The sequence below is a fragment of the Balaenoptera ricei genome, chromosome 3 (genome assembly GCF_028023285.1).
Source record: "Balaenoptera ricei isolate mBalRic1 chromosome 3, mBalRic1.hap2, whole genome shotgun sequence".
Taxonomy (NCBI): domain Eukaryota; kingdom Metazoa; phylum Chordata; class Mammalia; order Artiodactyla; family Balaenopteridae; genus Balaenoptera; species Balaenoptera ricei.
The window spans coordinates 179493944-179517782 of NC_082641.1; the positions used below are offsets into that span (position 1 = coordinate 179493944).

The 23839-nt window shown below is 60.1% G+C and overlaps 1 protein-coding gene across 2 annotated transcripts; it reads left to right on the forward strand.

The window, feature by feature from the left end:
• Positions 1-81: 81 nt before the first annotated feature.
• Positions 82-23122, forward strand: MAP2K2 (mitogen-activated protein kinase kinase 2). 2 transcript variants are annotated; one of them, XM_059918753.1, is made up of 11 exons: positions 84-456; positions 4105-4315; positions 10325-10471; positions 14583-14660; positions 15319-15370; positions 15448-15572; positions 16617-16830; positions 18683-18747; positions 19975-20036; positions 20963-21008; positions 22835-23122. In XM_059918753.1, exons 1-11 carry the CDS (start codon positions 365-367, stop codon positions 22943-22945), a joined length of 1203 nt encoding a protein of 400 aa, XP_059774736.1. In that variant the 5' UTR covers positions 84-364; the 3' UTR covers positions 22946-23122. The 2 variants fall into 2 exon arrangements, 1 of the variants encoding a protein (XP_059774736.1); XR_009502562.1 differs by lacking the exon at positions 22835-23122 and having other exon boundaries at positions 82-456; positions 16591-16830; positions 20963-20991.
• Positions 23123-23839: the final 717 nt, after the last annotated feature.

Sequence of the window (23839 nt, forward strand, 5' to 3'; positions counted from 1 at the left end):
CCTCAGGCTGGTGCGCACGCGTCGGGGTGAGGGGCGGGGCCCGGCTCGGTTCACCGGCGCTGGTTCTCGCGAGAGGCCCGCGATCTCGTAGCTCCCCCTCCCTTCCCTCTGCCTCCCGGGCTCCGGCTGCAGCGTCAGCCTCGGCCCGGCCTCTGTGGCTGCCGCGGCCCCAATCCCTCGGCTTCAGCCCCTGCGTCCCTTGGCGCCTCTCGGCCCCGATCCGCAGCGCCGCCCATCCTCGCCCCCCCGGCGCCGGCCTAGGCCGCGGCCGCAGCCCCGCGCTCGCGTCGGCGCCGCCCGCTCCCGGCCCGCCCCCTATGGGCCCCGGCTAGAGGCGCCGCCGCCGCCGGCCCTCGGATCCCCGATGCTGGCCCGGAGGAAGCCGGTGCTGCCGGCGCTCACCATCAACCCCGCCATCGCCGAGGGCCCGTCCCCCACCAGCGAGGGCGCCTCCGAGTGAGTGGGCCGGGCCAGCGCCGGGGAGAGGACGGGATGAGGGTCCCAGAGTACCGAGGTCGGGGGAGGGGGTCGAGGAGATGAGAGGACGGGGGAGTGGACCCTGGGTGGGAAGGACGGGGGGAGGGGTCCCTGAGTTGCGAGATCGGGGAAGGGGGTCCCTGAAAGGAGGGGAGGGGGCCCTGGGTAGCAAGGTCGGGGAGGGGGCCCTGAGAGGAGAGGAGAGGTGAGGGGCTCAGAGTATCGCTGTCGGCGGGAGGGAGGTCCCTGAATGGTGAAATCGGGCTGGGGGAGGGTTCTTGCTGGGAGAAGATGGGATGGAGGGTCTCAGAATAGTGAATCGGTCCCTGCGGGGAGAAGACCGGAATGTGGCGCCCTAAATAGTGAAGCCAGGATGATGATGGGAGGGTTTGTGAGGGGAGAGGATGGGTCAGGGGTCCGCAATAGTGAAATCGGAGGAAGGAGGAGGAGTCCCTGAGTAGTGATGTGGAGGGAAAGGCGGGGGGGGGGGGTGTCCTTGCGTTCCAAGAACGGTGGCGCGTGGGGTTCCTGAGAGGAGGGGATGGGGCAAGCGGGGTTCCTGGGAGTGAGCATGGGGTAAGGAGGTCCAGGAAAAGGGGAAGGGGGTACCTGAGAGATTCGAGGGTGGGGAGGGATCCCTGAGGGGTGGGGGGGTCCTCAGGGAATTGAGGGGAAGGGAGCCTGAGAAGACCCTGCTGGTGGGGGGTGGAGCTGAACCTGGGGAGAGTGGTGAGGAGACCTGGGGGAGGCATAGAGGCTGGGGGGGAGCACGGAGCGAGGGGCATTTGAAGGGGCGGGGGTGGGGAGAACTGGGCACCCAGCAGGATAGAAGTCGGGGGCCTGTTGGGACCCCTGAAAGCAGATGAACAGAGATTCTGGATCGAATGGATTAGCAAAGCCTTGAGGGGCTGGAGAAGTGTGGGTGGGTTTGAGGCAACTGAGGGGGACAGGAGGACTTGAGAGGAAGGAAGGGGACAGAGGAAGAAGTACGGGGCATTGGGGTTACCCGATGGTAGAGTCGCATTGTGTGAGGTCACGCCACTTGGCCCCAGAGCATGTCCCTATGACCTCCCTACTCCCGTTCTTCATGCTGGAACGGCCAGGCTGGTCTCAGAGGTCCGTGGCCGGGATCCGTGTGCCGTGTGCCTTGCCTGTGGTGTGACCCATGAGAACCAGGTGTGATGGGCGAATGGCATGTTTGGTGCCTCTCGGGGGACTTAGCCTCCTGCAACCAGATGAAAGAGGAGCGCCTTGATGTATATGTGTGTGAGTTCACATCTTTCTCTGTCCCCGAGGGCGCAGCTCAGTGTGGGGACGTGTTCCTGATTCTCAAAAACTCCACTTATTCTTACAAGACAGCTCCTTCATCATATTCTCTTCTCGTTTTTTGTTTTTTTTTTTTTAAATGTGATTTGTGATTTCCATCCCTTCAAGAATTCCCCCAGTAGAAGAAGCCAGCCGTTGGAATTCCAGGGTTTTTTGAAATAACCACAGTGGAGTTGCCATGAAATGTAAAATGTCTTAATCAGCTGACTCCAGAATGCATTTTAGATGTCATAGGCCAGGCTGGACACATTCCAGGGTCTGAGGGTCTGGCTGCAAAAGCTGCCTCTTCAGCCCTATGGTGAAGGGGTCGTGGCACATTCATTCCTTCCCTTTGCCTTTCCTTCTCTGTCTGTCAGCGTCCTTCTTGTTCCCCCTTTATCCAGGTCCTGGCTCAGGGGACCACTACCATGAGCCCAGGCTTTGCAGGCTGGAAGGACATAGGTGTCGCTCCAGCCTCTGCCACTTCCTTGCCTTGTGACCCTCAGGCAGGTTACTGAACCTCTGAGCCTTGTCCCTCCTGGGTGGGCTGGGTCTACAAGAGAGGTGCCTCCCAGGAGGATTGTGGGAGTTAAAGCTCTTGTACCTGCTCAGGAAGTGGCACCTAGCCCCCTACCTCCCAGCGACCTCTTCGAGGTACCAGCTCAGGTGACATCACCCAGCGGCAGGTCATCTTGCTCCTGTGTGCCCTTTTGCTCACATCTCTTTAAGTTGTAGGCAAGTCATGGTTGAACTTGGGGCTTGGAAGGTTCCTGCCAGAACTCCAGTGTCCCCCTTCATCTCCTGCTTGAATTCCCCCGGGGGGGTCTCCCCTAGGTGGGCGGTAAACCTTGGCTTAAATGCCATGGAGAATGGTGAGTGGGGACCTCTGGAGGTGGCCCATTCTCCTCTAGTAACTTTTCTTAGAGCTGCACTCACTGTTTGGGTAGAGCCCTTGGCCACAGCCAGCGCTTGAAATGTGGCTTGTCCAAATTCAGGGAAGCTGTAAGTATATAATACGTATTCCAGAGTGACTAATTTCACCAGATAAACATTTTCTAACGTGGCTAGAAATTTTTAGAATTGCATACATAGCTCATGTTCTTTTTCTTTTGGGCAGCCTCGGGTTAGTCCTTGTGTGCGTTGAGCATTGAGCTGGCGTCTACCTGCCTGTTACAGTGAGCTGCTTTTTACTCCAGGATTTGGTTCAAAGTCAAGGCACTAGTGAAAATAGCTAACTGTCAACCTTTCCTTTGAAAGTTCGTTGAATCACCCAATAAAGTGCAGTATACATGGTTTTTATATACATTTATTTATTTATTTGTTTACTTATTTTTGGCTGTGTTGGGTCTTCACTACTGCGCGCAGGCTTTCTCTAGTTGCGGCGAGTGGGGGCTGCTCTTCATTGAGGTGCGCAGGCTTCTCATTGCGGTGGCTTCTCTTGTTGTGGAGCACAGGCTCTAGGTGCACGGGCTTCAGTAGTTGTGGCATGCGGGCTCAGTAGTTGTGGTGCACGGGCTTAGTTGTTCCGCAGCATGTGGGATCTTCCCGGACCAGGGCTCGAATCTGTCTCCTGCATTGGCAGGTGGATTTTTAACCACTGCGCCACCAGGGAAGTCCCACATGGTTGGTTTTTAATAACCGGCTCTAGGAATGCGTGTACGTATAAATGCCTAACGTTTACAGTAACGCTCAAGATATAATAAGAGCGTGCTGCTGGAACGGAATGCCCTGGAATTGTCTGCACTGTTTAAATTATGCCCCTCTCCTTTCCCCTGCCCGTACCTCTGGGTAATTCGTGTAAATTAGAGGCACAGATGCTACGGCTTCTGTCATCTGCCTCTTGGTTCTAGTTCTTTGCTCTGAGTCCACTCAAAATGAGTTTGCTCCTCCATGCCTGTGAAAAACAGGTGTCCTGACCTGGGCCTTCACTCCCCGACCCCCAGGCTTGTCTCTCCGGTTCCCTTGTCTCCTTCCCATGTGGTCCAGAGCTCTTGTGTCAGGAAGAAGGGCTCCCGGGTCTGATACTAGGGCCACTGAGCTAGAGCTGGTCCTCAAGGTCCTGAGGTCTCCTAACCTTTATGAGCCGGGGGGAGGGACGGCCTCCCCAGTTCTCAGGGACCTCAGCTGTGTATCTGCGGGTGGTCTTTCTTTCCCATGAGATCGTAGGCCCTTCAAGCACCAGAATCAGGTCTGATTCACCTCCCAGCTACAAACCCCAGGCCTGGAATGTGCAGTGGCCACGCGGTGACCTCGGCTCGGGCTGAGTCATCTCTCGGTAGCGCGTGCAGTCTTGGCTAACCCTCGCCCTTGGGGTCTCCGCAGAGCAAACTTGGTGGACCTGCAGAAGAAGCTAGAGGAGCTAGAACTTGACGAGCAGCAGAAGAAGCGGCTGGAAGCCTTCCTCACCCAGAAGGCCAAGGTCGGGGAGCTCAAGGACGATGACTTTGAAAGGATCTCGGAGCTGGGAGCCGGGAACGGTGGGGTGGTCACCAAGGTCCAGCACAGACCCTCGGGCCTCATCATGGCAAGAAAGGTGAGAGGCAGCTGACGGCAGGGCGACGGCTCTGTCCCCGTGCTCTGCGGGTGCGAGCGGTGGCGACAGGTGCCCTGGCAGCGGGAGAGAGGGGCCTCAAGGGTGCCGGCCTCTGCCTTCTGACGGGCTCCCAGGCTCAGAGGCCACCCCTGCCAACGTGGGTTCTAGTTAGAATGTGGTGATGCAGCCTGGTCCCACGCAGCTCTTCCCTTGGAGGCCACCCCCTGCCTTGCGGGATGTCTGAAATTCAGGTCGCCGGGAACGGACTGGCTTGAGAAGGGTAGCAGACGGAAGGGAGGAGAATCGAGTCCCCTTAGAGCCGGCCTTCCCCTGACTTCACAACCAGGAGAAGGCCCTGCCGACCAGGACTGGCTGCTGGTAGCGACGGTCACATCGGTGGGGTGGGGGAGGGCGGTCCCTTGGCAACGGGGTACCCGAGCCACCTGTAGTAGCCAGGGTTCTCCAGAGAAACAGAAGCACTAGGGGTGTGTAGGAGGTGGGGTAGGTAGAGGTACTTTAAGGCATTGGCTCAGGTGATCGTGGTGGCTGGCAGGTCTGAAATCTGTAGGGCGGGCCGGTGGGCGCAGACCCAGGAAAGAGCTGGTGCAGATTGAGTCCAAAGAGAGTCTGGGGGCTTCCCTGGCGGTCCAGTGGTTAAGACTCCATGCTTCCACTGCAGGGAACACTGGTTCGATGCCTGGTCAGGGAACTAGGATCCTGCATGCTGCACGGCGTGGCCAAAAAATTTAAAAAGAAGAAAAAAAAGAGAGAGGGAGTCCGGAGGCAGAATCCTCTCTTTGTGGGGGCAGGGGGGCACGACCTCAGTCTTTTCTCTTAAGGCCTTCAACTGATTAGATAAGGCCCACCCACTTATGGAGGGTCACCTGCTTTCCTCAAAGTCTGATGATTTCCATGTTAGATCACATCTAAAAAATACCTTCACAGTGACGTCTAGACTGGCGTCTGACCCAACAGCTGGGTACCGTGGCCTAGCCAAGAGGACACACAAAATCAACCATCACCTCCCTGTTCAGTGCAAACCCTGGTGCTGAGAAGTCCCTCATCGGGGCTCCTGTGCCACAGTGCAGCCTCCCTGCTACACGTAGGGGAGGGTCCCTGAGAGGCATCGGGAGTGGGGAAGAGGAGGAGGTCACCACCTGGGGATGGTGGCTTCTGCACACGTGACTGGGATACGTTGAGTTGACACATGATTCAGCTTACACAGGCATGTTCCTGCAGACATAGAAAGCCCTCTCTTCCTGGAAGCCCATCGTCCCGTAGTTTCCGAATTGCGTTCTTGGAAACCTGGCCACCCCGTTCCCCGGGGGTATCTGCGCAGGGCCCGCCTTTCCTGGGAACCATGCACTCGGTTTCCATGGGGGGGGTGGGGGGAGGTTAGCGCAGCAGCTATTCCTCCTGCCTCCAGAGCCCCGCCCTCCCTCCTGAAACCTACAGCCACATGCTTTCTATTTCTGTCTGCTTACCACAGGCAGCCTTTTCAAAACCAGAGCAGCCCCCGAAATCCCTGGTCTGCCATCGCCCAAAGCACAGGGAGTGGAAGGGCAGACGTGAAATTCAGACGGTGACGGAAGGTGGGGACTTGGGGACAGAGTGCACGGGTCAGAGTGCTCGTCAGGGTCGGAGGGTTCTCACGCCAGCCAGGACTCTTCCAGGTGGCTGCCGACGTGCCTTGTATAACCGTGAAATCCGAGAGTTTGTCTACGGCTTTCTGAAAGCCTGTGAAGTAAGGCTTCCGGGTTTAAAGCTGGGGGGCCCAGGTGTAGTCTCGTCAGTGGTGCTGCCCCGATGTCTGTGTCCCGGCTGTGATACCGGCCTCGGTCACAGACAGCGTCACTGCCAGGGGAAGCTGGGTGAAGGGCACACGGGACTCTCTCTGCTGTTTTTGCAGCTTTCCTGTGCTTGCATAATCCTTTCAAAATAAAAGGTTTAAAAAAAAAAAGGGAGGACTTCCCTGGTGGTCCAGCGGTTAAGACTCCGAGCTTCCACTGCAGGAGTTGTAGGTTCGATCCTTGGTCGGGGAACTGATCCCACATGCTGCGCAGTTTGGCCAAAAAAATAATAATAATAGAATAAAAATTTTTTTAAGAAAGGGAATTCCCTGGAGGTCCAGTGGTTAGGACTCAACACTTTCACTGACAAGGGCCCCGGTTCGATCCCTGGTCAGGGAACTAAGATCCCGTATGCCGCGTGGTACGGCCAAAAAAAAAAAGTTCTAAAAACTGGGGGGGGGTGAACCTCAGACTTTGTTCCCCATCAGTCGTAACCCCTTCCAGTTGCCTGTGGCCTGTGCAGCCGCACCCAGAGTCATGCAATTCAGGGCGTGAATTCACTTCCTGGTGGCCCCGGAGCCCTCGGCCGGTCTGCGGAGGTCAAGGGCTCCCAGAGTGACAGTTCTCCCAGGAGCTCTGTTTGCCTGTATTCAGCAGAGGACACAGGTGGGAAAATTGACGTGTCAAAGTGGTTTTTGAGGAACAGTGGCCTCCGTCCTTGCTCCACTACCCTGGGTGGAATTCCAAATTCCTGGGAAGCCGAGTAGGAATTCCACGCATTCTGGAAGGCCTGCACAGATCCTGCTGTGGGCCGGCGTCCCTCCAGCCCCTGTGATGGGCAGGGGATTATCCTGACCACTACGACACGAGCAGTGACACCAGTTCCCTAAGACCCGCGAGAACCGGTCTCCATTTCCACTGTTGCGTCCGTTCGTAAATGTTCTCTGAACTCATGCCTGGTGTCACGATTCCTCCCGCATCTTTGCGGGAGCCCTGGGCACACAACCTCTGCGTCACTGGGACCGGCAGAGGAATTCGGTGACCGTATTGCACCTGTGGGGGTCTCCCAACTTCCCTGTGCTCCGAGCGGAGGGATGTTTTCAGCCTCGTGTGTGTGTGTGTGTGTGTGTGTGTGTCTCCCCTCGGCATCTGCATGCTTCCAGAATGGAGGTTACAGACCTGCCCAAGGCTACGTCCTAACACTAGCTGCCTTCTTTCTAGTGATGGCCCTGGGTCAAAGCTGGTGCGCACGTTCTCATTTGCATGGACCAACAGCTCTGTTTTACTGAGAAACTGAGGCTTAGCTGGGTCGGTGTCTGAATTGGGCTTGAACCCTCCCGGGTCCTCCCTTTGCAGTTGACCCTGACCCAGAGGAAGCTGTCAAGGCCTCGCCTCCGCAATCCATTTCCCTCTTTACATAGTTTGTGCCCCCTGCCCCCATCCCTAACTTGAATCCCCCATTCTGCAGTAGGAACAGCCTTAGACTCCTAGATGGGGTTTGAACTCCTAGCACCATACTCATTTAATCAGCTGTTGGAGCACGGCCCAGGTGCTGCCGTGGAAAGAGCATGGGTTTTGTTTGGCATTCCATGAGCGAGGCCCCAACCCTTCCTGACCGCTCACCAGCTGTGTGCCCCTGGGGGCGTCATTTAAGTCTCTGAACCTGAACTTGCTGGTCAGCCCAATGGGGGCAGTTCTCACCACCACTCTCCAACCCCTGTGGGTCGACATCGTCAGGGCGAGTCGCAAGCACCAGTGCTCAGAAACGTGGCCCTCGTCCCATTCCTGCTTTTTCTCCACACCCCCTCAGCGGTGGTTCCTGGGTGATCCACGAGGGTCACTTCACATGGCAGCCGCCCCTGCATCCTCTCTTTACCATATTTTTCTGGAAAGCTTCTGACTTCTTTTGGCCTTATTCACATTAAGGCCCTGACTCCAGGCTTCCAGGACCCCTGGGATTTGTCCAGATCTGCCCAGTTTTGTCCAACTCCCCCACTTCTGCTTCTCTACCCACCCCCCCAGTGATTCATCTGCGGCTCCTCTGAAGTTCTTGGTCGAGAGCAGCTCTGTCCACGATGGCTGCCCCTGGTCAGACGCGGTGGCCGAGCCCGTGAAACACGGTCGATGTCAGCCAGGGCTCATCGTACGTGCAGAAACACAAACCAGGTTTCAAGGGCTCCGTGTGAAAAAACTCATTAATATTTTTACGTCGCCCTCACGTCGAAACAGTCAATTTTTGATACATTACACCGAGTTTCAACAAAACACATGAAAAATTCATGTCACCTGTCTCTCTGTACTCTGAACACAGCAGCTAGAGGATTCAAAATTAAATTGGTGGCCCGCGCTGTATTTCTCTTGGGCCTTGATGGTCCTGACGCCGGCATTGCCCACTGTCAGCCTCGCCGTGCCCTCCCGCCTGGCTTGCAGGATGAACCTGCCGCGCTGCACGCGGACGGCAGCACTTGGCTTTCAGACCCTCATCTCGCCCTTTCCAAGCGGGTCTGTGTGCACGTGCTCACGGGGGCGGCCGACGGAGGAGAGAGCACCTGGGGTTCTGGTGTGTTCCGCCGTCCCGCTGGTGGTGGCCAAGGGGCAGGTGCGGTGTCCCAGGGCCCACAGCCGGAGCTCTGCTCTGCAGGCTGGGTCAGGTGGGGAACCTTCACGTGGAGGCGTGAGGCTTTGCCTGGGGGCGGCGTAGGCACCAGGCACCGTTTCGCCGGGAGCTGCCGCAGTTCTCAAGGTTTCGAAGGTCGTTGGTGGGTGCCCCACACACGCCCTGTGCCCCCCTGAACTCGGCACACAGCCCGCCAACAGGCAGCTCTCTGTCCTTCCACCCGGCATGCCCACCCAACCTGGTCCGTCTGGCAGAGTCCCACCTGTGCTTCAAGGCCCAGCCTGAGTGTCGCCTGAGCCCTGGACCCCCCTCTGTGATTCCTCCGTCAGCATCTCCACCACAGCGGGGTTGTTTTGCCTGCGTCTCTTCCCCTCCTGGTGGTGCGTCTCCTCCAAGCGGGACCATCTGTGCGGTCTCTCCCTGTCACCAGCCCCGAGTGTAACTGACTCTACAGAAATGTCTGTTGAATTGATAGTGGTCATTTTCAGGTACCGGGGATCTGGTTCCGCCTCTCTGATGGACAGGTGGAAATCACACCCTTTTCTTGTCTTATCACCATGGCTGTAGCATCTAGGACTCGAAGTAACCAGGACGTGGACCCGCAGCCTGACTCTCCCCCGCTGTACGGGGGATCTTGGCTTATTTGGGGTTTGTAGCTGGGCGTTGCTCTTGGCTGTTTGTCAGCTGTCTTTTCTGCATCTCTCTGGACGATCCTTTCTTTTCTAACCTTTCCAGATATTGCGATGAATTTGGTGACTGTCCTCTCTGCTGACAAACTCAAGGGGAAGGGGAGCTAGGATCCTAGGGTGGCAGTGGAAGGCTATCTGTTCTCTCTAGGCTGGGGGTGGGAAGGGGTTCAGAAAACCCAAGGGGCGGAGGGGGGCAGAGGTGAAGTAATTGCCGCCTCGGACAGGGCATTACCTGGTCTGCTCCTGGGAAAGGCTGGCCCTTTGTATGATTTGATTAACAGAGCTCCCCCTGTAACCAAGTGAATAATGTTGCCTCTGATGATATATTTTGTTTAAACAGCATTATTGAGATGTACTTCACCTACCATACAAACGACCCTTTTAGAGTATTTAATTCACTGATTTTTAGTATATTCACAGAGCTGTGCATGCATCTCCATCATCAATTTTAGAACATTTTCATCACCCCAAAAATATGCCCCATCCCCATTAGCAGTCACTCCCCTGTGCCCCAGCCCCTGACAGCCAGGAATGCACTCTCTGTGGATTTGCCTGTTCTGGACCTTTCCCATCAGTGGAGTCACCCACCATGTGTCCTTCTGTGTCTGGCTTCTCTCAGTGAGCATGATGTTCTCAGGGTCCATCCACATTGCAGCGAGTGTCCGCACATCACCCCTTTTCACGGCTGAGCGATGTTCAGGGCGTAGAGAGACATTCTTCTGTCCCTTCCTCCGTTGATTCAGGGCATTTGGGTTGCTTCCACCTTTCAGTTGCTGTGAAGCCGGTTGCTGCGAACATTCCCGCTCCAGTCTGTGTGTGGGTGTGTGTTCCCCGTTCTCAGGTACATAGACACCCCCCCTTCCCGGCCCCCCTCAGTGGCCCGGTCCTGACCCCGCCTCCCTCTCCCTTGCAGCTGATCCACCTGGAGATCAAGCCAGCCATCCGGAACCAGATCATCCGTGAGCTGCAGGTGCTGCATGAGTGTAACTCCCCATACATCGTGGGCTTCTACGGGGCCTTCTACAGCGACGGCGAGATCAGCATCTGCATGGAGCACATGGTGAGCGCGGCGGGGCCCAGGTCACCTCCCCTCCCACCCCGGAGTCCCCGTCCTGTTCCCGGGGGGCCCTCTTGGAGGTGGGCGAGGCGGTGCAGCCGTGTGTGCACGTAGGCTCCTTTGTTTCTTAAGCACCAGACACCCTCCTCCCGACGTTGCTTTTTCCCCGGATCCATGGTAGACGTTGCTCTCTGTCGGCACAGAGCCGGCTCCGTCTTTTTCCCCTCCGCCTAGCGCCCTGGCGTCCACGTGTACCTGTTGGGTAATTTATGAAACGCTCTTGGTGGACACTGAGGTTGTTTCCGGCCCCCACGGCCTTCTGAGTAATGCAGCGTTGAAAGTCCTTGCACCTAAGCAGGCACGCCTGAGGGCTGAGGCCCGCCGGTGGGCTACGCGACTAAACACTTGATCTCTCCTTCCCAAGTGCCCTCTAACCAGAGTGCGTGGTCTGGGGACCCGGCTCTGCACCCCAGCTCAGACCCATGGGACCAGGCCTCTGCCATGGAGGGCGGCCGCCCATCTCTTTTAAACCATGGTTGATTCTGATGTGCCCCCTCATTAAGGAACTCTGGTCTCGAGGCTCAGAAGTGGGTGGGATCAGGTGTAACGAAAGCAGAAGTGGTCAGAGCCGAAGGCCACCAGAGGAAATGCCGCCGGCCCTCTGCCGTGCCTCCTTTGTCAGGTAGGGCCCTGCCCGCGCCCGGCTGTCCAGGCCCCGGCCCTCAGGGCCCTTGCAAAACCAGGATGCCGCGTGGCTTTGGGCGGGTGGCTTCGATTACGCCTCGCCTCCAGCGTGCCGTCCCCTCTGATGGTTTTGTAACGGAGGCAGGAAACAAATTTGAGCAAGAGCCCGCGAGGAATGCATGTGGGCCGGAGGGAGGGCTCCCCCAGCTGCCTTGCGCCGACCTGGCTGCCTGATTCCCGCCTGGCACTGCCCCGTGGGAGCCCCTTCCCCACCTGGGAGAGGGCAGACGTATCTGCCCACCCACCTGGTCGACACTGCACAGACGAGTATCAGGGCAAGAAAAGGATGTGACATCGCTGTGGTGTGAGGGGAGCCTCTTCTGTGCTGTCTCTCCCCGCCTCCTCCCTCCCTCTCCCCTTCCCCCCTCCTCCCCTGCTCACCCCCCCATTCAGCTACCCCCATCCCTGCTCCCTGAATACCCTGAGAGTTTGGAGGCCCCTCTTTGCCTTGTACAAAAGAGGCAGCATGGGACTTCCCTGGCGGTCCAGTAGTTAAGACTCCGTGCTCCCACTGCAGGGGGCACGGGTTCCATCTCTGGTTGGGGAACTAAGATCCCGCGTGCTACACAGCACGGTCTAAAAAAATAAAATAAAATAAAATAAAAAAGAAGAGAGGCAGCATCACAGCCCCACCCCCTCCCCGTCCGTTCTTGGTGGGTGTAAAGCACCAGTTCCAGGTGAGACGCCTGCACCCCGGCAGCGCACAGACGGAACCGCTGGGATGCAGGGAGATGCTGGATTCTCTCTGTTTGCCGTGTTTGTCCTTCAGGGCTTCACGGTTGGGCTTTTCTTGTTCGCTTTCATAGCGAGCGTATGACGACAGTGGAACGCGTAGATGGCACACAAACGCAAAGACACGGGCCCGGGTGTGGCCCGCGCGCCCCTCTTTCTGCTGACGGGTTACATCCGTGGAGGTGAGCCTTAAGTGGTGGGCGGCTGCTGGGCGGGGAGGGCGTGAGGAGGACAAGACGACAGGAAGCGCTGAGAGGGCCTGTGCCACCCACCCCGGCGTCCTCGTGCCCGATGGTCCCCTGCAGGGTCTCGCACATGGCGGTGAGAGGACGCTTGCAGTCCCCCCACCTCTCACGCGGGACTGGACGAGTCTCACACCTTGTCTGTCAGGCCAAGGGTGTGAGGACGGGGCGAGCTGGTCCGTGAACGTTGATGGAGCGTCAGCCGTGACGTTGTCACCACCGCCACCATTTCCCCAGATTCCCGCATCACCTCCATTTCTCTCCCTGTCGAGGGCGCGCATTCGTCTCTACGCAGGGTCGTACACGAATTGGCTCTCGTCTCCCACCGGGTAGATTCCAGCTCCAGCTTGTGAGAAAGGCCCGCTGGCTGTGACGAGCAGCCCTGATTCAGCACAGAAGGAGAAACTCACCTGTGGGCACGGGAAACAGCGGGGCTGGCGGCTCCCCGGTGCCCAGACCTATTCCTATTCCTGGGGAGACTTGGGGCCTGGACCAGCGGACAGCGGGTGTCTCAGGGCCGGAGCGGCCAAGGAGCAGCCGACTGACCACTCAGAGGCACCTCTTGGTATTTTCTTGGGTCCTGGTCAAATCTACTGAAGAATGCACTACCTTGTTCTACAATAATGAAAAATCAGACACGTCCGTCAGCAAAGGGGAGGTGAAGAATGACACCAGGCCGCTTTCCAGGGGAGAAGTGAAAGCAGCATATATGCACCGGATGAGAAAATCCCCCGAGAGGAAAGTATGCATAAAATGAGCCCCCAGGTAGATAGACAGATAGATATACTTAAAACTCCGTATCAGCTCGGCCCCCCGCAGAGGACGACCCATGCCGACGTCAGTGGGTGGGTGGCGGTGGGGCTGCGTGGAGAAGACCCGCGCTGTGTCCTGAGTCGCCTTGAGACCCCAGTCTGGGGCCTGGCCCACCGTAGTCGCTGCGGAGACGTTCTCCCCGAATGTCATCCAGCAAACATACCGCAATCCTACGGAAAGTTAAGAGTATAAGGAGCCGAGTCAGGGAGCAGGGATCACGAACGCTTTTTTTAAAAAATCCTTTTAAAGTTGATGAAACAAAAAATGAGAAAAAAGTGGAATTCCCATCTCGCCCTGCACGCAGAACGGGGCTGGGCCGGGCAGCCTGCCGACCAAGTGCACTGGACCGCCTGGTCCCGTGGGTTCCTCCGCGGCCACACCCGCCGTCGCTGCACGCACAGCCCCCTCGTCCTCAGGCTGGGGCTAGCCTACAGAGTCCCTCATGGGTTCCCAAAGCGTTGGAGGGCCTGGGGCTTTCCACAACTCCCACCACGACCCTTCTCCCCAAGCACAGCTGGAGCAGAGTGCCAGGGAGGGGGGACCAGGCGTCTCCGAGGCTGCAGGCTTCTCGCCCTCCCTCAAGCGGAATAAGAGGCCTCCTGGGACAGCCGGTGGCCACAGGAGCCCTAGAGCAGCATGGAGAGAAAACAGGCTCTCCACCCAGATGCGCGTTCAGATGCTGACCACCTCCCACTGCATGCCCCGAGCCTCAGCTCTGGTCTGCCTAGCATCCTGGGGGGGCCTCGGTGTGTCCTCAGAGCCCATCTCTGAAGAGGCGCCTTGGGCCGGTCGGCGACACCCGGGGTTTTAGTCTCCAGGTTTGCTGCCGGGTGACCTTGCGCAAGACACTTGGTTTCTGTCACTTCCTCGTTATCGTGTGGATTTGGGGCCATGCCCTGGTCAGGGGATCAACTAGGGTGTCCTGTGTCACGTCCTTTGCTGGACATCCCAGGTTCAGGGTGGCGAGCAGTGGCTACACCGGCAGGACGGGGGGCCGAGCCATCGTTTCCCCTCCCCCATGCCCCTCGGCCATCAGGCCTTCCTGGCGGAGCTGGCTTGGCCTCCCGTCTGTGCTGGGCACTTGCGGGCGGCGCCCCTGTGCGCGCGCTCCCCTTCCCGAGGCCGCGGCTGACTTGCTGGGAGGGGACGCAGGCCCAGAGCTGTGGGTCTGGCTCAGGTATGCTCTCTGGTGCTCCGGCTGCAAGCTGGGCGGCTCAGCCGCAGGCCTCGTGGAGCACTGGCCGCCTGCCGCTGCCGTGGCAACCTCAGGAAGGCTGAGTCACGCCGTCCAGCCACGGGCCTCAGTTCCGGGAAGGATGGACCGCCTGGCGAGCACACTGGCACCCTTTCCGTTTCCTGAGGCCCCAGAGGTGGCCGGGGCCGCGGGAGTCCCTGCTCTGAGCCAGTGGGCTGCCTTTGGCTGTGGTCTGGCCTCTGTTTTCCATGGAGGAAATTGAGCACCAGCTCGCTGGGAACCAGAGAGATGCTTCGTTTTCCTCCCTGCCACTCTGGCGTCCCTCTGGGGAGCCCTGCCTGGCGACGGCTCAGGGCAGCTCTGCCTCTCTCTCCTGTGCTGCCCCTAGGATGGTGGCTCCCTGGACCAGGTGTTGAAAGAAGCCAAGAGAATCCCCGAAGAGATCCTGGGGAAGGTCAGCATCGCGGTAAGTGCGTGCGGGCGCGCCCTCCCGGCCCCGCGTCCTCATGGGTTTCTGCTTACTTCTGCCCCCTTCCACGCGGCCAGGCTCGAGGAGCCTCCGGAAGCCAGTGGTGGGCATCGCCTCCGGGCAAAGAGGCAGAGGTGCCAGTGCCAGCCTCCACCGGCTGTGGGACTGAGCGGGTGGCGTCCCTTTGCCTGTGAAGTGGGGGTGATACTTCCCTGCCCCATACAGGCGTGGGGGTGGCGGGAGGAGCCGTGGTGTGGTGCCAGGCACTCACTGTCCCACGGTGCTGTCGTCGTCGACTGTTGCCTGTCTAACTCGGTGAAACAGCCACTGTATCCTTCACGCCGTCGACCTGGGGGCCCTGAGCACAATCCCGGCACCAAAGGGCTCAACAGAGGGCGCCTCTCGGGCGGGGGTGACCCCTGAGGCGGGGCGGTCGGCTGGACGCTTACAGCCCTGCTGACAGGGCCTCGGGCCCTCCTCAGACAAGGGGAGGGCGGTGTCCTCCTCAAGGTGGGGGGCCGTGTGAGAGTTGGGGAGGTGGGTGACTGTACCCACCCGAAGAATGTCGTCACTGTCACATGGCCACTTCGGCCTGGGCCTCGGGCCTGACCAGAGGACAGTCCCCTCACGGCACCGCCCTGTGGCTTCCCTGCAGGTTCTGCGGGGCCTGGCGTATCTCCGGGAGAAGCACCAGATCATGCACCGAGGTAAGGGGACGGGCGCCCCGGGGCCGGGAGGGGCTGGCGGCGACCCGCAGCGTCCACACTGCCGGCTCTGCTCCCAGATGTGAAGCCATCCAACATCCTCGTCAACTCCCGAGGGGAGATCAAGCTGTGCGACTTTGGGGTGAGCGGGCAGCTCATCGACTCCATGGCCAACTCCTTCGTGGGCACGCGGTCCTACATGTCTGTGAGTCCTTCCAGCGTCCTCCACCCCCCCCCGCCCCCACCTCGACCCTCATCAGCTCTTCCCCGTTTTCCAGAAGCTTTTCCAAAAGCCTGCCCTTCCCTGTAGTATAGTTTCTTTTGCGGGCTTTCTTCTCTCCTTCGAATTTCTAGTTTCCATCATCTTCTCATCTGGGTTTTTGTCTCTCTGGAGACGCCGGCCTGGTGTCTGTCCGCTCGGGGAGAGTAGTCAGTTAATTTCTGAGCCAGTCGACTAGCCCTCCGTTATTTTAGGAGCTATCTGGGTGATTTTATTTTTTTATTTTCATTTTTATCTCTTTAATTTTTTTTGGCCACACCGCGTGGCATGCGGGATCTTAGTTCCCCGACCAGGGATCGAACCCGCGCCCCCTGCATTGGCAGCGTGGAGTCTTAACCACTGGACCGCCAGGGAAGTCCCCATCTGGGTGATTTTTAATTTTTTTTTTTTTTTTTTTTTTTTATTTATTTATGGCTGTGTTGGGTCTTCGTTTCTGTGCGAGGGCTCTCTCTAATTGCGGCAAGCGGGGGCCACTCTTCATCGCGGTGCGCAGGCCTCTCACTATCGCGGCCTCTCCCGTTGCGGAGCACAGGCTCCAGACGCGCAAGCTCAGCAATTGTGGCTCACGGGCCTATTTGCTCCGTGGCATGTAGGATCTTCCCAGACCAGGGCTCGAACCCGTGTCCCCCGCATTGGCAGGCAGACTCTCAACCACTGCGCCACCAGGGAAGCCCCATCTGGGTGATTTTAAGAGCAGATTCTGAGAAGTCCGCGTTGGGATTGTTGGGAGAAGGAGACGTTCCGGCGTCTTTCCTGGGCCGGTCGCTCTCCAGAAGCACTTTGGGTTGGGGGGCTTTAAGGGGCTGCTGTTAGCACGGCTGGAAGCAGGTGGAGGGAGGGGGCGGAATGGCTTTCTTTCTGCTGCTGGGTCCCTAAGCGGGATGGGGCTGCAGGGGGACCACAGGGACACTCTAGGGTGCCAGCGCCCCTCCATCTCCCTCAGGCCGTCTCTGCCCATCTCCCCCCCAGCCGGAGCGGCTACAAGGCACCCACTACTCGGTGCAGTCAGACATCTGGAGCATGGGCCTGTCCCTGGTGGAGCTGTCCATTGGAAGGTACCCCATCCCCCCGCCGGACGCCAAGGAGCTGGAGGCCATATTTGGCCGGCCCATGGTCGACGGCGCGGAAGGAGAGCCTCACAGCGTCTCGCCGCGGCCGAGACCCCCCGGACGCCCCATCAGCGGTATGGCCCGAGGCTGGGACTTCCGGTTTGGACGGGGCATACGGCGCCTGGGGACGGCAGCTGCCTCCCCTCTGGCCCCTCTTAGCGCCACCTGTCCCCCTGGGCCGCGCTCACTGCGGTCAGCAGTCCTCAGATGGTCCTGAGGCTTCTGGGGACAACGCGGCAAGCAACGCCCCGAACTGTCCCGTCTGGGGCAGCTGCACCTGTCGCTGCCAGCTGGCGGGGTCAGGACACTCGCCCCTCAGCCAAGCCGTGGGGTGGCGGGTGGTTTCTCCAGCATTTCATCACGAGAACGTTCAAGTGTACAGAAGAGCCGAGAGGGTTGCCCAGCAGGCAGTCTTCTGCCCCCCACCTGGACTCTGCAGTGGCCGTCCTGCTGTGTTGGGCCAGACCTTTCAGGGAGTCCAAAGTGAAAGGAACTCGACTCGGGTCTCGGGCGGCTGGTTAGATTCAGCCCCAACACACAGCACGGGTACGGGAGGGCAGCGGGGCTCCCAGGGACCTCCTGGTACCTCAAGCAGCCGCCTGCGAGGTTCAGGCTGATGCTTCCACCACGTTGGGGGCTGGCGAGGGGTCAGGGTCATGGCTCAGGTGGTGTAATTAGGAAGCGGCGCGTAGGGCTCTGTGATTTTTTTTTTTTTTTTTTTTAAAGTCAAGTGACCGGAAGAGAGTTGAATTGAGTGAGAGCCCAAAGGACCATGCAGTGGACTGCAGTTGGTTGCTTTCTAACAGCTTTATTGAGATAGCATTCACATACCATATGGTCCACGCGATTCCGGCTTATAACTCACTGGATTTCTATACCTTCACAAGGTTGTCCGACCATCACCTTTATCTCACTTCAGCACATTTCATCACCCCAAAAGGAAACCCTGTCCCCTCCCCAGCCCCTGACAACCACGAACCCACTCCCTGTGTCTGTGGATTTGCCTGTCCTGGACGTTTCCCATCAGTGGAATCACACACCGTGTGTCCTTCTGTGTCTGGCTTCTCTCACTGAGCACTGTGTTCTTGAGATCTGTCCACACCGTGGCAAGTATCGGTGCCTCGCTCCTTTTTTATGGTCACATAATATTCCACCGTGTGGTATCTGTTTACCACTGACGGACACTTGGGTCGTCAGATGGTGGTTTTCACAGTATTCTCAAGCCCAGACCGTCCCCTTTCCTGGTGCCGCACCCAGACTGCTGAGGTGTCTTGATTTCCTCCGAGGGGAGAACCCCCCCGCCCGCATCTGTGTCCTCAGGCCCCGGCCCTGCCCCTCCCTTTCCAGCCCAACTCCCAGACGGTGCCCAGGCCTTCCAGGCGGGGAGGAGCGGGGCGCTGTGCCAGGTCGCTCGGCCTGCCAGCACCTCCCCCAGCCCCGGCCCCGGCCCACGTGCCCATTTCAGGACAGGGGACAGAAGGCAAAAGTCCAGCTGCCAAACGCGGGCCTGGCCAGCTGGGTCTAGGACAGGGGTCAGCCATCCCAGCCAGCCACCATCCTGAGCCCGCAGGTCCGTGCCAGGTCACACTGCTGCCCTTGCCTGCTCGACCCCCCGTGCCCCCTCCCCCAACGCCAGGGGGCAGGGGGTCGGCTTTAGCACAGCCCAGACGCAGCCCCCTGCCAGATGTGTGCCGTCTCAGCAAACGTTCCTGTTCGTTCTGGTGTTTTGTTTTTTTAATTCACCAGAGGCTCAGGAGGGACGTTCCTCTCCCAGGAAGGCAGCTGGGCCCGGGAGCCTGCCCTCTGGGTCGGGCCGGGTGCGGAGGAGGGCGCTCGGCTGCGTGCAGCGCGCTCAGGCCCCGCCGCCCGACGGAAGCACGGTGCCCACCTGCCCGTCTCACCCGTCTTTGTTTCTGCCCCGGGCAGGTCATGGGATGGACAGCCGGCCGGCCATGGCAATCTTTGAGCTGCTGGACTACATCGTGAACGAGGTGCGTGCCCGGAGCCCTGCTGGCAGGCAGGTCTCCACAGCGGCGGCATCAAGCCGTTCGTGTTGGAAAGCGTCCCCCAGAAAGAAGAGCGTTCGACGTGTAGACTGTGGGTTGTGTCGGGGAGGGGCCGCAGGGAGCCGTGGAGACCACTGAGTCCAGTAGGATGCGCACACCTCCCCTCCCCAGGGGACTCTTTTTTATCTTTTCACGGGGATGAACCCAGAATTCTCACTCTGAGCCCAATGGCCGAGCGCTGGGGCCCTGTGGGTGACGTCATAAATCATCCCACTTCCTCAGGGAAAGTTGAGGCATCACCTTCCTCTCTGGGAAGGGGGCACAGGGCGCCCACCCAATCCTTCTCCCCGCCCCGTGAGAGGGCAGCGTGGATACTCCCACTGTACAGATGGGTAAATCCAGGCATAAGGATGGGAGTGGCCTCCTCAGGCTCGCAGCTGGGACAGGACCGAGCAGGACCTGACCCTACAGCCCTCCCCCTCAGTGTGGCCGGGTCACCCTCCTGGCCCTTCTCTGATCAAGTGTGTTTCCAGTGGCCCTTTGGAGTTGGGGTGGCCGAGCTTGGCCCAGGGTTGGGTCTTGAGGTGAGCAGCTCAGAGCAGGGTCAGTGGTGACAGAACAGGGCGGGGTGGTTCCGGTGACACAGCTATCCCTGCACCTGGCAGCGACGCCCAGGCCCAGCGAGCACGTCCTTCCAGGGAGGCCACCGACACCTCCCACCCCTGCACAGGGAGAAGGCCCACCGCCCTCCTGGACGGGGCCTGAGCCTGCGCACGGCTGTCCCCACCCCGGGACCTGTGTGGGGCCAGGCCCCTCGGGCTCCCCCTCTTTTCAGGCAGACCCCCAGCTCTCTCCAAGCACCTCCGGAGGGTAGTGGCCCAGACCGTGTAGCACGTGGTCAAGAGTAACCACCCTCGTCCATAAAATGAGGATGAGCCCTGTTCACCTTCACTCCAGAACCAGTCGTGGTCCCCAAACAAGAAGAGCTTTTGGAGGAAACTCTGGGAAAAGGCCGACCCAGTTGGCAGGGCTGCCTGGGGAAGCTGCTGGAAGGGGGGGGTGGGCGCGCTCTGCCTCCAGGGAGGGTGTGTCCTGAGGGTCCCCGACAAGTGCCGAGCTGTCCTCAGAGGCACAGGCCGGGAAGCGCCTTTTCTCCCTGATTCCAGAAGCATCCTTGAGCTCTCACCCCCGCCTGTCTGTCCTGCCCCACAGCCTCCTCCCAAGCTGCCCAACGGCGTCTTCACCCAGGACTTCCAGGAGTTTGTAAATAAATGGTAAGATGCCACGGCCGCCAGCTCGGGTCGGGTGGGGCAGGGGCCAGGCCGTCTGCTTCCTGGGGCGACCGCGGCCTCGGGGATGCCGGGCAGTGGCGGCGGCTGGCGGGACCGGAGCTCACCTGAGAACCCAGATCCCCCCGCCAACCCCCCACCGAGGCTGCTGAGTCACGGCGTCCAGCTGCCACCCCCAGCTTGTCCCCAAAACCCCGCGCGAGCCAGCACGGCAGGCTCTCTGGAAATAACGCTACTCCCGCCTTGCCTTCTGCCAGCAGGCAGCCCAGTGTCCTAAACCCTCAAGCCCCTAACCCGCGGCTCCTAGGCAGGCCTTCAGAGCTGGTTTCCGGGGGGTGGCCCTCCCACCCTCTGAAGCGTCTGGGTGATGCGGCCTCAGGCGGGCGGGCTGTGGACCCGGAGGGCCGGCCCGTCGAGCGCCCTGCACGTCAGGACGCGACACTGCGGCCCAGGGTTGCGTACCTCGCAGCCAGCCTGTTGACTGTGCGTCCAGCGCTCCCCGTAAACCTCTCTGTGCCCTGTGAGGTTGCCAGTTTGAAGAACTGCCACTCAGCCCTGAACTGCTTTGAGCAGCTGCCTTTTAGACAGTTCTGCTTGCGTGAAGGGAAGGCTTCCACTTGGACCCTTGGACCCCAGACTCGGGGTTTTGACTAGAAACTTCGCTGCGGTTGCTGCTGGGCCTCTGATGGAGCAGCGTGGGGGGGTTCCCACCCTCCTCCCCTTTCCCTCCTGTCCTGGTCTCAGATTCTTGCCCTGCCCTCCCGGGGCATCCTGCTCTCACACCCAAGGGTGGCGGTGGAGCCCCTCACCCACGGGGGCCAGGCAGGAAAGGGCAGCAGGATGCAGGCCTCTTCCCCCAAGGCCACTGACTGCCCTCCTGTCTTCTCTCTCCCACCCCCTGGAACCCACAGCCTAATTAAGAACCCAGCAGAGCGAGCAGATCTGAAGATGCTCATGGTGAGTGATACCCACAGATTTTGGACTTCTGGAGGTCCCTGGCAGGCCCTCCTCGCCCTGAGTGAACACTGAGCTGGCTCCGATGTCTCTCGGCCAAGCTGGAGAACCCCTGTGGGTCTCCCTGGCTTGCTGGAGGGGGCCATGCAGAGCGGCCGTGGTCCTCTTAGCTCCCCGGGGGACAGAAGGGCCCGTGTGCCCGGGGCTAGGGCTGTGTCTCAGAAGGGCCAGCCTCCAAGGCGTTGGGGGCACCACTGGGGTGTTTGCCTTCCTCTAAACCCGTACTGTCCAACGTCCTTGAAAACCAAGGTGGTCTCCGGCATTGGCCTTCCCCCGGCAGGGCTGCCTGCCAGCCTCAGGGTGACCGTCACAGTGCCTTCCACCCACGTCCGCTGTGGACGTTAGGCCTTCTTCCTCCATCACCAGGCCTGACCCCCTGAGTCACCCCCGATGCTGAGTCAGCCCCTTGTTTATGCGTCTTGTGTCTCGAAGAGAGAAAACACTGCCAGCTACAGGCGTGAGACGTTGGTTGTCAACCTCAGGTGTCCACACGGGAGAGAAGGAGCCTCTTAGGGTGGTCACGATGCGGTAGTTTGAATAACCGAGCCATGCCCTCCGGCGGGCTCCTGTGCCCCTGCCCCCGCCTGCAGGACCACGCTCCCCCCTCCCCACCATGTCCTCCACCGAGCCTCCCTCCCGCTTTCCACCTCAGGACCTTTGCACAGGATGGCCCTTCTCCTTCTGGGACGTGTCCTGTTGCCCTCTCCCCAGCTGTGGGCCTCTGCTTCGACACCGCCTCCAGGAAGGCGCCCTGTCTAAGCCCACCCCTCTGTTAGCTGTGGCTACAGCCTGTGTGTCGCGGCTGTAGTCAGTTTGCTGTGGCCCCAAGAGTGAGCCTGGCCTGGAGCGCCTTGTGGGAGGGGGTCTGCGTCCATCTGCTTCTTTCTAGAAGCTCCTTACTGAGTCCAGTGACGTGTGTTCAGGGCACGCACGACGTAAGCGCGTGTTCACTGTGGAACATGCAGACCCACGGAACAGGGGAGTGAACTTTGACACCTGCCGTCGTCTTCCCCGCCCCCCCCCCCCACCCCACCCAGCTCTGCGCAGTTCACACGGTGCGGGACGACGTCCAGGTCTCTGCCTGCGTGACACCGCGGGCCGTGTGGGGCTGACTGTCTCCCCGACCACGAGTCCTGTTCCCTTGGTTTGGTGTTTCACCCAAGCCTGCGCCCACCTTTAGGGAGGTGGGGGTGGTCTCGCCTCCCCAGCTGGCATAACAGGCGGATGTCACGTGGGAGGCCTAGACCCCCGCCCTTCCGAACGGGAACCGCTGTCAGGGTGACTGTTAAAGTTACTTAAACTGCCGGACGAGGCACGGTCCTGCTCTCCAGCCACACGGGCCCTGTTTCAAGGGCTCAGGAGCCTCAAGCGGCCGGTGGCTGCCGCCGGGACAGGACACGTAGGGCACTTGCTATCCTCACAGAGTTCCGTGGTTCCAGATCAGATGTTCTCACCCAGGCGACTCTGCCCCCGTGGATCCCTGGGCCACATCTGGGGACGTCTGTGGTTGTCACACCTGGGGGGGACTCCTGGCGTCGAGCGGGTCGGGGCAGGGATGCTGCTTCACACCCTGCAGTGCCCGGGACGCCCCACAGAGGGTGAGCCGACCCCACGTCACCCTGGGCTCCAGGGGGCATAGAGTGGCCTCCCCTGTCGCCTGAGACCCCATCCCAGGCCGTGTGGCCTCGGGCCCGGGCCTCCCTGCTCTGGGGTGGGGACCCGGCCGGCCGGCCAGGGCCGGGCCACTCACATCATTCCTTCCCTTTCAGAACCACGCCTTCATCAAGCGGTCCGAGGTGGAAGAAGTGGATTTTGCTGGCTGGTTGTGTAAAACGCTGCGGCTGAACCAGCCCAGCACGCCCACGCGCACCGCCGTCTGACGGTCCCACCACCGACAGACCCGCTCCCCCCCCCGCCCCTCCCGCTGCACCCTCCGCGGGGATGCGCGCGTGGCCCTCGGGCCCGGGGAGGCCGACGCTGCTGTGCTGTCTTCTCAGAACCTGCTTCCTTAGGTTTAAAGAAAAAAACCGAAACAAAACAGGGAAAGAAAACGCAAACGTGCCGGTTGTGCTTCTTGTGCCTCGTCCTTGGGGTGTCAGCCTTGGTCCAGCCCGGGGTGGGCGCCTCTGCGAGGGCGGCCCCACCCCCGAGAGACGGCCCTGGCGTCGGGCACTGGCTTTGCTCCTTTCCCAGGGCTGAAGCCTCGGGGGGGACCCCCAGCCGTGGGTGACTTTCACCAGAAGAGAAGGGGGCTGCCGCCTTGGGGTGCGTGTGTGCCCCCAGCCTGGCATCTGCCCCTTGGAGGTGGCCCTCCCGGCCCGCAAGAGCCATCGGGCCCAGTGGCTCTCGTGGGGTCCCCTCCCCGCCCCCCCGCCCCGGCGGCTCCAGCCTCGGGCCATGCAGCCTGTCCTCAGCAGTGCGTGACCTGCCCCCTGGGAGGGACCTCCGGGTCCTCTCCTGTGCTTCGGGGAACAGAGACTTCTGACAGCTCGCAGCAGCCTGAGCTGACACTCGCTCCGCAGAAAGGAAGCCTTGGGTTTCCAAGCTGTCCTGTGGTTGAAGCCCCAGCAGATCCTGCAGATAAGGCCCGCTCCCCTACGCCTGCAGGCCGACAGATGTGGGCGGGTGGCTCTGTGTCACCTCCGCTCACCCAGCAAATCAGAAGTGACCACCCAAGGCACGTCACTGTCTCGGGCCTTGAACCGTTCGACCGCAGCGGATCGGAAATGAGATGGTGGGGGTGAGGCTGTCCTTACTCCTGGTGGCCATTGAGG